The sequence below is a fragment of the Lissotriton helveticus genome, chromosome 3_1, assembly GCF_964261635.1.
Source record: "Lissotriton helveticus chromosome 3_1, aLisHel1.1, whole genome shotgun sequence".
Lineage (NCBI taxonomy): Eukaryota > Metazoa > Chordata > Amphibia > Caudata > Salamandridae > Lissotriton > Lissotriton helveticus.
The window spans coordinates 1,128,936,794-1,128,949,056 of NC_136061.1; the positions used below are offsets into that span (position 1 = coordinate 1,128,936,794).

A 12,263-nucleotide genomic window follows, 5' to 3' on the forward strand; every position below is an offset into this window, starting at 1 on the left:
AATGCAAATTACTAGTAGTGCAGGTTTAGAGAGATGCACAATAAACTACCTGGCTGCACAGTTAGTATTACAGTACTCTGGGGACTTGTTGGTATACTGACAGGATAGGAAGGGAAAGAAAAGGGCAATGTTGGGGGAGGGGGGGTGCAGTGGGTGAATCCAGGGTCGCTAAGGGACAATGATGGACTAAATGAAGGGTAGCCAATTCATGAGGGTGGCTCTCCTGAGGCTTGCCCAGTGCTGCAGCGGTCTGGGCAGCACTCTGAGTCAGCGAGTCAGCTGACTGTACTGACTGAGTAATTATGATAATTTTTCTGCAGGCAGGTGAGATCATCCACACAAGGGGCCTCTCACTTCCTGTTTGGTACAGTCGGGTCCCATAGTGCCCTTCCATTTCTGGTGCTGTGCAGCAGCTTTATGATCTTCTTAGAATTTCTCATTGCTCAAATGAGCGTAATTTCTGATATTTATATGCTTCTGAAATCAAACAAACAATGATGGCCAGGGGAACATACTTTAGCACAGACATGTGTAGTCTTAAGTCTTCAAAAGGACACCAAAACTAGTTTACAATTGCCCACCTTTGAGCAGTGGCGGCTGGTGACTTTTGAAAGTGGTGAGGCGTAAAAGTTGGAGGTAAGTATTGTGCCGCGAGCGAGCCTGACCATCATCAGGAGAGTTCAAATGGGCTCTCACCACAGGAAGATTTATTTAAAAAGAGGGGGCAAATGGTGTAATTTAATACTTATTTGAGAATACAGGATTTATAAAGCAATTCTGAAGGTGCAGACTTGAAATATTTAAACACAAAAAATTGCTACATATGTTAGAATAAAAATTGTTCAATAGTTACTGTATTGTGTAAATTATACAGTGCACAAGCAAGGTTTTCAATCATCTTACCTGCACAAAGGTAAGATTGTTTGGTTGCTAAAGCGGAAAATCTTCATGAAAAACCACTGTGAGGTTAGCGTAACTCGTTATTTTACCCTCTGATTCTGACTTGTGGGAGGGAAGTATGCAGGGCCAGCTGCCAACCAAGTAAGAGGGGGGCCAACAACAAGGCCCTGGAGCCTGTTGTCGGCTGCTAATATAGCCCACCGATTAAGCCATCTCCCATGGGAGTAAGAAAGACGCCTCATCTGCTAAGGGGGCGCAAAACCGGCGTATGGCCAGGAGGTCCTTGACACCTTGGAGCGCACTACCTGCGCAGCCTCTTTCAAAGCATCACTGTAAGAAGTGAAGCTGCATGGACAGTGGTGTAATGCAGACTCTTGCAGGCCTTGTGGTGCCTGCTCCTCTGCGCCCCAACACTTCAAGGGACCACCCCACTCTGCATCTCGTGACATACTGTCTCAGGAAGGATCCTGCCTTCGTTAAAAGGTTCGCTTCCTGCCACTGCTATCAACCTCTTGTCTTCAGGCAGGGAAGGTGTTCTTCTCTCGATTGGATTTAGAGACAAAATGCCGCCAAAATCAGGAAATACATGCAATAATACATGCAACAACAACAGTACATTTCATTTTTAGCATGCGAAAGGCCCTAACGGACAGTAATAAATACTAATTTGTATTTTCCACAGTCACCAAACTCAGTAATTATGAAACTTCTGTGTGCGAACAGCAGAGAAGGAAGCTCTTTTCGAATTAATGAGCGAAGTACTAGCAATGAACGCTGCGGCCTGAGCTAGAGACACAGCCTCCCGACTGTTCCTTTTGATTCTCCATCTCTAGTCTCTCTGCTTTGAATCTCTCACTTGCTTTCACCCGGTTGGTACCCATAAGACTACATCATCGGGTCGTCTGTTTTCTGTGTTCTATCCTTGCTTACCGTTAGTTTAGCTGGCTTTTTGAGATGCACATTTGTACAAAAAAACAATAAAACGCAAGACCACTTTACACATAAATGCTGTATTACAACCTAGAAGTGCAGGGTTGTACTGCACAGCAACTCTGGGTGGCATGCGTCCCTAACAGCGGCAAGTGTGGTGCATGTTCTACTTCAAGGCACTAGTATATTTTCCAGAACATAGTTCAAGCACTGCTAGTAACACAGGCATGGCAGCAGCCGCACACCCCATAATAAAAGTATCCAGCAGGTTCAATGTACACCAGCCCTGCCCACAGACCTGAAAACTACTTGAGGGACACCTCTCTAGCGCCTCAAGGGATGCATTATTCACGTGTGCTGCGCAGTGCCATCAACATGCCTCCTGTTAAGCGCTACACCTACCTCTCCCAAGAGGATAGTGGATACCCAGCGCGAACAGCGGGAAAGCACTATCAACAGGAGGCAGTGACCACGTGCAAATGTAATACTAACCCTCGGCTCCCGTGTTAAAAATAGAGATCATAATGGTTGGCGGAACAATACTCCACCGGCCTGATTTGAGTGTGCCATTTCAAGCCAGAATTCTATAACTTGAAAAGAAACCGATGGGACATAGTCATGAGAAAACAAGAGTTATGATTTACACGACCTGTTGTCCCTCCTTGCCGACCAGGAGCTGATGCCTCAGAATGACAGGCCTGCAGAGTACCCCATACTGGCTACAGGGGTGAGCGTGACACAGCTCCATTGGACAGAATAATAAAATTAGGCAAGCGGCTTTGATCAATGACGGTGGCAGGAAACTGGGCTTTCGGAAAGTTTCAGATTTTGGACTAGCTGCCTTTGCTAGCTGTAACAACTTGTGGAAACCGTTTCCCACAGCGTCATGGGGTGGAGTCCGTGATGCGTATGGAGCCCACGCCTTCCCTATGACGACTTTGGGAAGGGTGAGGTGGGGAGGCAATTATGATTGACATGCAGCCACGCCCCGAGCTGATGCTCATGCCGCCCGTGGCTGCTGCAAAAAGTGATGCTACTGCGCATCATCTAGGTGATGAAAATCAAGGCCCTAGATAATGGCAGGCCCGGGCGGTAGTGGCTTAAGCCCTTGGTCCGTCACGACGGCACATTCGCACTTGCATTTCAGTGAAAGTGCCTGCCTGCCCGATCCTACGTTACGATGGCAGCCAGCATTGTGAGCACTCTGTAGTCACTGGCAATATGACATCGGCGCGTTGGGTGTCTGCAAGGTAAGTTTTCCTGTTTTATATGGCATCCACACGAATATTTAAATAATCACAATACATAGTGTGAATGTGGGATTATTATTTTAGCAATGTGGATGGCACATAAAGCAGGAAAAATTACGGGGGCGCAGCCCCTCAGCCCAAAGGGAGCAGCCGCCCCTGCCTTAGAGTATGGTTTGCCACCAATAAACCACAAATATTAAGCATATGACAAAAAGGTCTAAGAGGCAACATAAACAAACAATCAGAGTATACACAGCACAAATGCCAAACACAAGTACTTTGGACGAGACGAAGTCTTTGAATTTTTGATCCTTCATTTCAAATCTTTAAGCGAAAAGCAAATACAGCCAACGCGTTTCACCCGTGTCTGGTTTCTTCAGGGCATGCAGAAAGGAGAAATACTCCTCAATTTTCGTACAAGTTGCAGGGGCAAACGGACAACTCACTGGGTGTTTCATGAGAAGTCCTTAATGTAACCCAATCCAGACAATAACAAACTATATTGATAGATGTACCTCACCATAATGCTGAAATAATGCAAGCGGAGAATCTGTTCTGACTGAAGTACAGCCCAAACAGAATTAGGAATGTGGAACCGTCCTCCACATCTTAGAGCATACCCATCAAGTTTTCTAGCATTACGAGATGGCAGAGTCCATTCGAAAATGTCAGCAAAGAATTTTTTTTTTTTGTGTGTAGTTTTATATAGCGCGACCTAGAGCCGAACCGAATCAGTTATCAGAGCGCTTTACATAGCACCAGTTACGTTACACGAGGACACACTTTCATTTTTTTTTTTTTTTTAGGCACGGGGAGATTAAGTGATTTGCCCAGAATCACAGGGGGTTATTGGCGTCGTTACCGAGACTCGAACCCAGATCCGAGGTCGAGCGCCTTAGCCGTTAGGCCAACCCCTCTCCCCAAATTTCGAATTGACTCTGCCGCGTCTGCTGTGTCGTAATGCTCGAAAACTTGACAGACACATTCCTAATGCTGTTTGGGCATACTTCAGTCAGAACAGGTGCTCCACTTGATAATTCTGCATTATTGCAGCCTTATTGAGACATGCATCTATATATAGTTTGTTCTTGTCTGGATTGGGTTACATTAAGTACTTCTCCTGAAACACACAGTGAGCTGTCAGTTTGCCCCTGCAACTTGCACGAAAACTGAACTTGTATCTCCAGAGGAGTATTTCTCCTTTCTGGATGCCCTGAAGACGACCGCCACGGGTGAAACACGTTGGTTGTATTTGCTTTTCGCTTAAAGATATGAAATAAAGGATCAAGCATTCAAAGTCTACCTCTCTTCCAAAGTGCTTGTGTTTGGCATTTGCGCTGTATATACTCTGATTGTTTGTTTATGTTGCCTCTTAGAGCTTTTTGTCTTATATTGATATGCTTTTCTCGTCTTCATTGTTTGATTTTGCCCGCAAGAAAGTGACACTCATAGTCGTTAATTGTCACTCATAATTACACTGAAATTATGAAAATGTCACACAAACAATCTGATGCCTTGGCAGCTATGATTCTATAGTCGAAGTCTCAAATGTGATGCTACCGTGGTTATCAGGCATTGATGCCAAGAATGGTGGTGAGAAAACCACCCAGTTCACATTTCATATTAGGAGTCGAGCACCAACAGCATTCCTGCTGAAGGTCTCAAGTGCTAATTAGTTCTATTTGTCTGTCAACCTCCACTTCCTCTACAGCCCAAGAACAGTCCCTGGAGCGAATGGACTTCAAGAAAGGGGCAGAACCTGATCATTAAAAACCTATTTTGTGGTCCATTATGTAATCAATAAGGTTCATGCACCACTAATTTAAAGCAACCTAGGGGATGCGCTCAAGTTGTGTTCATTTATTCCCTACAAGCATGTAATTAGTGCTTGAGCAATTATATTTGTGTTTGGGCTAACTGGAGTTTCCACCATATGATCCACATCCTTCCCAAGAATGTAGCTACTGCACAGGCGTAAAGTGGTCTAGGATCTGTTTTTAATATTCTTAAAGTCTTTGTGTGATTCAATGCAGCTGAGTGCAGCCAAGTTTAATCCAAAGGAGACTAGGTCTCATGTAGGCTATGCAAGAAAACAAAACATGAGCTGGAGGATCGGTATGCATATTACAAACAGCGCATACAGTGGATTAAATAGTTGAAGTCAACCACTTAGCCGTAAAAGCATTGAGAGGCAGAGATCCAAATCTAAATTGAATATATAGTTTTCTGACTAAAGGGTCTGTAATAAAGACTCAATATTGTTCGTAAGTACTAGTGGTCTTAAATTCAACACATTCTATTGTACGGGAACCCACACTTTCATTCTGGGCCTCATTATGCGCTGTCCAGGACCAGTATAGCTCCTTCATTCTCTGTTTAGATGGAAGGCACTCAATAGGTGAGAAGACCATAGAGTTAAACAATTTCTTGATGTTATTAAGCCAGTCAATTTTGTAGAAACTGTCTTGCTTTACTAGCTCTTGGAGGGCCTCAGCATAGGCTGATAGTTCTGTAGTGGCGCTTAGTGTCCTCCAGCAGGACTGGTCTGATATTTACTTTGTCTGTATGCGATTTCCTCCCCCTATGTCAAGTTCTATTGGGTACAGTGGAGTGCTAGAGGGGAGCGACACTAAAAACCTTTAAAATGTATTTTCAGTTCTGGCCATGTCAGATAAATTGTGGAAGCCCCAGAGTTTGGAGCTACAGAGAGCAAAGCCAATTGCCTTCGAGTAAAAAGGTGTGAAGCTGGAGTGCTTGTCCTTACTGTAGGATGCACTGTGTTCTTTCGCGATGGCACTCACAACTTGTTTGAGTTTTAAAGAACATTTGTCAACATGTATTTTCCACAACATTTTAGTCAATAACTTGATTCTTAGATACTCAAAGGCATCTAATTATTCCAACACAACCCCTTCTATTATCTTCTTTCCCTTGTATGATTTGTGTTGGGTTATTGTCATTTACTTAATTTTGGAAGTGTTGACAACTAACCGACCAATAGAGCAAAAATCTTTAACGTAATACAATAAACACTGTTGTCCACTTGGTGTTTGGAACACTAACCAGTTGTGATCTGCAAAAAGTAGGGCGCAAATTGTTACTCCAGCCAGGGAGGAACCGACAAATCTGGTCTATTATGCTGGTTTTCTTTATATAACCAGATTGTAAAGTGGAAAGTAACTTGTTGTCTTCTATCTACTCTTGGATTTTCCCCAGCACTACATGCAGAACAGCTTGTGAAAGGTATCAGTTAAACTTATAGGCCTATAATTTATAGTCAGATCCCTCTTTCCCTTTTTATAGATGTGTACTAACTCAGCTCTTTTCCAGGAGCTAGAAATGTGTGCTCCCCATGTGATTGCATTTGCCAATGCCAAGAAGTACTTGGACCAGTTATCTTTATCATAAAGCAATATATCACCCTGTATACCATCGGGTCCAGGCACTTCACTATATATGATGGCATCAAGGGCAACTTTTATGTCACTCATGTCGAATATCAGATGGGCTGTTATTGTCATTGCTATGAACATCACAGTGTAATTGGTCATCACGGAAGGGGGCCTGGTGTTCAGCATATAGGACCACAAAATGGTTAAACCATACACATGGTTGTACATAATTTACAAGCTTCAGTGTGACAGATCTACCCCTTGTCGCAACAATGGACCAGCATTTCCTTGAATCTTTACCAGTATATGTTTGAAGTAGATCGCACCATCTTCTCTCATCTTATTCCTTTTTTGCTTGTTTTGTGCTTGTTTGTACGCCTTCCTTAAAGATGTTATCTTTGCCGAGGCTTTCGCCCTAATAACCAATACTAACTGTCGTCTGGCCTGTCTACACCCTTTATTAAACCAATTATTGTTGTTTTGAAAGCATTTCCCAGTTTGGGCACTTATGGCTATAAAATGTGAACCTATCTAGTAAAAAAAAGAGTGACTGTATGTGGCTTACTTCAAGTTGTTATTATTGGACAATATGTCACATACATTCGAAGTTTCGCGTAATAGATCTAAATGAATAGAGGAAAATATATCTGACTTTTCGAATTAAGTGAGCGCTTGCTGTTAACCAGTTGAATGTCCTTCACTTTCCTACAAAAGCGTGACTCAGTACAGCGCTTTTCCCAGACTGGTAGCATGTAGAGGCATAGAGGATTAGGATCGTTCTCAATCCTCTCTTTAACTATCATGTGACAAACTTTGTCCCATAGTCTGGGACTGACCAAAATATCATCTGTAGGGCTATCACAGTTGGATTTGTTTAAAGTGAAAGCCCCCCTGCTCTCTCATGTTGTTATGCCGTTAGTTGGTCTAAGCCTTGACCTAATGAACGAGCCTTCAGTTAGAGCACTACTTGAGTCAACTTTTTGACTGGAGCTATGTCAAGGTGGGGAATACCCAATTTCGGGTCTTCCTCTTGGGAATATTACCTCCAACCATGTGCTGACAGAATAGAGATCTTTTGTGTGACTTGCTAAAACTGGTAACCGATTGGACATTCTCAAAACAAAAGAATGTCTGCTCCAGTGGAAAACATCAATGCTATAAAATACTGCCCATGTTCAAGATTTTTTTAAAAAAATGCTCACAAGGCGATATTTGCCTATTCAATTTCATTATCTTGATCAGTGCTTGGGAATTATCAGTGGAGTAGTACTGGTGCCAAGAACCTTAATGAAAGCAAGCAAAATGAGCCCTTTCCCTCACTTTTTGCAAGTAAAAGACAATCACAATTGGGGTATACGTGGTGCCTTACAGCCCTGCGCCCTCTAATACTGCACATATAATTACTATTGCACTGGGTCACAAATGCATACTTTTTAACAACATTTCGAGGGAAAATCGCAAAATTATCCTTATAGTGCCAAAAGTAATGTGTCCATATCTCACTTTACTTTCTTACACAAAGGCATACATAACATAGTCACATGAGGTACCTGAGGAGACCTCAAATTATAAATTTCACCAGGGCCTAGTAAATATATGTGACTGCATATGCTGGTTGCACAAGTAATACAAGCAAGGGTATCTTACCGTACAGGCAATGTTCTGTCTCCTTTCCTTCTATCCATTTCTCTTTGTGGTACCGGATACCATCGAAAATTAAGTTTCCAGTTGAAACCCCCGTATGTCATGTCCGATCCAGCCATGTATTCAAAAGTGTCGTCACTGATGACATCAATGATTGGACATACTACTGTTCTTCTGCAGAAAAGAAGTATACCAAGGATCAGTCAATGCAGTTTTATTTTGCCCTATAAGTTTACACAAGTAACAATTATCTCTATTTTCCATAGAGACACCCAAGGACAACATTCAACAGACAATGCTTCAGTGTGAAAGCGAATGAGCATCTTTGCTCCAAAAGGAGTTTCATTCATGGATCCTTCAAGAATTCTTGAAATGATTGCTAAAGCTACTAAACTGTAAGCAAAAGCAAGCAAAGTCTCCCACTAGTCTGTATAAACGTTTAAATAAAGCAAGTCAATATAGCCAGAGTTGGTGCTTATTCTTGGAGCCACTGTGGAGCTGAACGTTTTGATTCCAGGCTGTTTGATTTGTTTACTTTCGTACTTTGTGTTGAGATAATGTTCTTGGTCTCAGTAACAGAACTTTCACATAAACAAAGTAATATCAGCAACAAAAAGCTAGTTTAAAAATTCTAGTTTCTAACAGGTATGAATAAAAGAAATCCCTCACAATTAGGAAGAACGTTGCTCCATGATGGAGGCTTCATTGTGACAGTATGAAATCAACACTTCAAGCTCAGTAATTCTTATGATCCTAGTGTTCTGAAGCGCTGTTGACACTTGCGAAGCATACCTAGAGACCATGTCACTAATGTATCATAGCGTGACTGTTAGAAATGTGAGTCTCTAGTTGGCAGTGGCTGGCCACAGTCCAAGTAGGGACCCTTCTTCCTAAGTCAGAGTAAGGGGGCTACACCCTTTGATAACCCCTCAGCCCTGTGGTAACATAGCACGAGCAGCTAGGCTTATCTCAGAGGCAGTGTGTAAAGCATTTATGATCATACACAGTAACACAGTGAAGGACACTACAAAGGGACACCACACAAGTAGTTATAAAAAAAAAAGTATATTTATATAAAGACTTAACACAAGACCAATAACGGTAAAAAGTCACAATAATGAACAATGGGGGTAGTCTTGAAAAGCTGGAAAAAGAGTTCAAAGTGTTCAAATAGGGGTTCAGTTCAAAGCAGGGGCCCCTGCGACCCTATTACTTACAAAGTACCTGGATTTCGTAGCAAAACAAGCAAAATGTCGCAAACGAGCTGTAGCAATGATTTTCCCACGCTGGGCTGGCGATGCGTTGAATCCTTGCCTCAAGGGAGGATGATGCGCTGGTCTGCGAGTGCGTGCGGGACAAAGCGACAGACTTCTTCGCGCTAGGCCAGCGATGCGTTGAATCTTTGCCGCAAGGGAGGATGATGTGCTGATCCTGCTGCGTGTGCGATCTGGTTGCGATGAAAGAAAATGGTGCCCCGCGAGGGAGTGATGATCCGGGTGCGAAGCGAGGAAAATGGCGGACGCTTGACGTTCGCTCTGCAATGTCGTGATGCGATGATCTCGATGCAATGATCCGGAGTCAGCGAGCCTTCGACAAAGCCTGCAACATGCGATGATCTTCGGGGTTAGCGAGCACTTTGGGGCCCGCAAGCTTGCGATGTGATGATCTTTGGTTTGCGAGCGCTCGGCAGCAGCAGAGCGATAATTTTTCTTATGTTCTTCAGCTGCGGCAGCTCGCAAACGGGTGTTAGCAACTATTTCAGCACTTTCTTCTCTGTAGTAGAACTAGAGGCCCTGGAACTCACAGGGGCCTCACCTGCAGATAGAAATCCTCGCTGGGAGGAATCAGGAGGCTGGTGGGGGAGTCAGATGTGCCTGTGACTCCAGCAGGAGGCTAGCTCTCCCTAACCCTTGGGTGATTGCTTAGCAAAATAAAAGTCTCTGAAAAGTCATTTTCCCTCTTCTTCCAAGTCCAAGGGGGACTACTGCAGGCCAATCCAAGAAATAGCACACAAGCACAAGGACAGTCCTCTCCTGCAGATTCCTTCAGTGAAACGGACAGAGGTTCTTCTTGACATCCAGGAGCAATACCAAAATCAGGGGTTTGGGCACAGATATTTATACTCCAAAAGTCTTTGTTCTCAAAAGTCTCTAGTCACTGAATCCAGCCAGAACCAGTTCTGCTCAGGCCTGGAGCACTTTGTTTACCAGGCTGTATCCTTCCTTTCAGAAAGGGGGGGTCTGCCATCAGACGCACAGTAGGGCTGTGCCTTGCATTCACCTTGCAAGGCACAGCCCTATTCAGGTCAAGGAGCTACCCCTCCCCAGTACTCAATGCAGATCTCTCCATTCAACCCAGGTCTGACTCAGCGTGCCTTGCACCTCTAAACCCAGACAGCCAATACACATAACAGCAGAGCACACTGGAAGGCTTAGGCAAGAAAATACGTACTTTGTAAAAGTAGTATTTTCAAACACAGAATAATAAAACCAACTTTGATAAAAGATGTATTTTATTATTCTGAGCTCAGGCATACTAAACTCGAATTTCTACCATGCTCCCTGGGACAGTTAGGACTATAAGATGTAATAGCCAGACTGCCCATTCTAACCTATGGAGAACAGGTAGCCTTGCAGCAGTGAAAAACAAAATGGAGGGTAATTCACTACCAGGACATGCTACACATATCAAGCCATGTCCTGCCTTACACATACAATGCACCTACCATAGGGGTGACTGACATGATGCTAAGGGAAGGTTCAGGGGCTGGGAAATGTGGACACTTCACAGCCAAGATGGCAGTTCTGGACTGCATACCGACACTGCAGTGGTAGGTCTGAGGTACCATTTACAAGCTGCTTCTGTGGGTGGTCCAAACCAGCAGCATTTGGGTTACCAGCCCTGGGCACACACGGGCCACACTACTAGGGACTAACAGGTAAACCAAATAAGCCAATCAGGGATATACCAATTCACAGTCATATTAACACAGTCTGCATATGCACTTTAGCACTGATCAGCAGTGGTAAATTAACCAGAGTCATAGAACCAACAACAAAAGGTCAGAAAGGGGGGCGTGGCTTGGATGCCGAGGCGAGGAGAAGCGTGAGTGCCGAGCTCCGCTCATGAAACCCGCACTTCTCCTGAGTAATTAACCTCCGGCCCCCTCACACGCCAACTGGGGATGGGCGAAGCGAGGGGGAGCAGCACCGGAGTGTTCTCGCCCCTTACGGCAGCGTGAAGCCAGAAATCGGAGCAGTTGTTGGAGCTGACCCGAGGACTGATGGCAGCTTCAAAATGGCGGTGACAGGGACTGAATCGGCCTTGAGACGGCGCCGTGAGTGACGGGCTCCGCAGGTCCGGTCCAGGCGGAGGAGCGGCGAGGATCTGCTGCGGGGGCGGAGGCGGCGCACAGGCGCTGGAGCGCTGGGGCTGCTGCGAGAGGAGCTGCTGCCCGGTCGAGGTGGCGGAGCAGAGCAGACCCTACTGCGAGGCTGCACTGAGGGTGGCCGAACACTGTGGCGGCAAATGGGAGGCAGTCTGCGCTGCTGCGGGATCTGGCCCCGGCGAGGGCAGCTGTGCTACTGATAGTGCCCGGGTGGCGGCAAGAGAGCCTCCGGAGGGGGAGGGGCCCTTCATGAGACATCCAGGGCAATCTGAAAGGAGCGTTGAGGCCGCCGAGAGAGGAGCTGCTGCCCAGTGGATGCTGCGGGGTGGAGCGGACCCCACTACATGGCAGCACTGAGGAGGACTGAGCGCTGTGGAGGACGACGGGGGGCTGCCTGAACCGCTGGGAACTCTGGCCCTGTCGTAGTCAGCTGAGGTGCTGGCAGTGCCCGAGTGGTGACGGGGGAGGCTTCAGAGGGGGCCCCCCTCCCTGGGGCATACGGGGCATTGTGAAGGGGCTTGAGGAGACGGCTGGGCCCGGGACGAGGCAGCCACTGCTGGTGCGGCAGCTGAAGGTGGCGGCTGGAACGGTCACGGAGCTGGGTGACGCGGCCCTCAGGTTTGAGAATCCACTGGGTTGCGGGACCTGCTGTTGCTGTGCTGCCTGGGCAGGCGTTGTACTCGAGTAGGCAGATTGTGCTGCGGTGAGTCGCTGTGTTGCCTAGTCGGATTTGGAGACAGGCCTGGCCTGCTGCCTGTT

At 45.6% G+C, this 12,263-nt stretch overlaps 1 protein-coding gene across 3 annotated transcripts in view; it reads right to left on the minus strand.

Annotated features, from left to right (window-relative positions):
* GALNT13 (polypeptide N-acetylgalactosaminyltransferase 13) overlaps positions 1 to 12,263 on the minus strand; it is a 1,001,053-nt gene that overhangs the window by 541,008 nt on the left and 447,782 nt on the right. For all 3 annotated transcript variants that reach the window (XM_078681726.1, XM_078681725.1, XM_078681724.1), the window contains exon 5: positions 8,120 to 8,290. In XM_078681726.1, the coding sequence (XP_078537852.1) occupies positions 8,120 to 8,290 (171 nt within the window). The remainder of the gene's footprint in view (positions 1 to 8,119; positions 8,291 to 12,263) is intronic.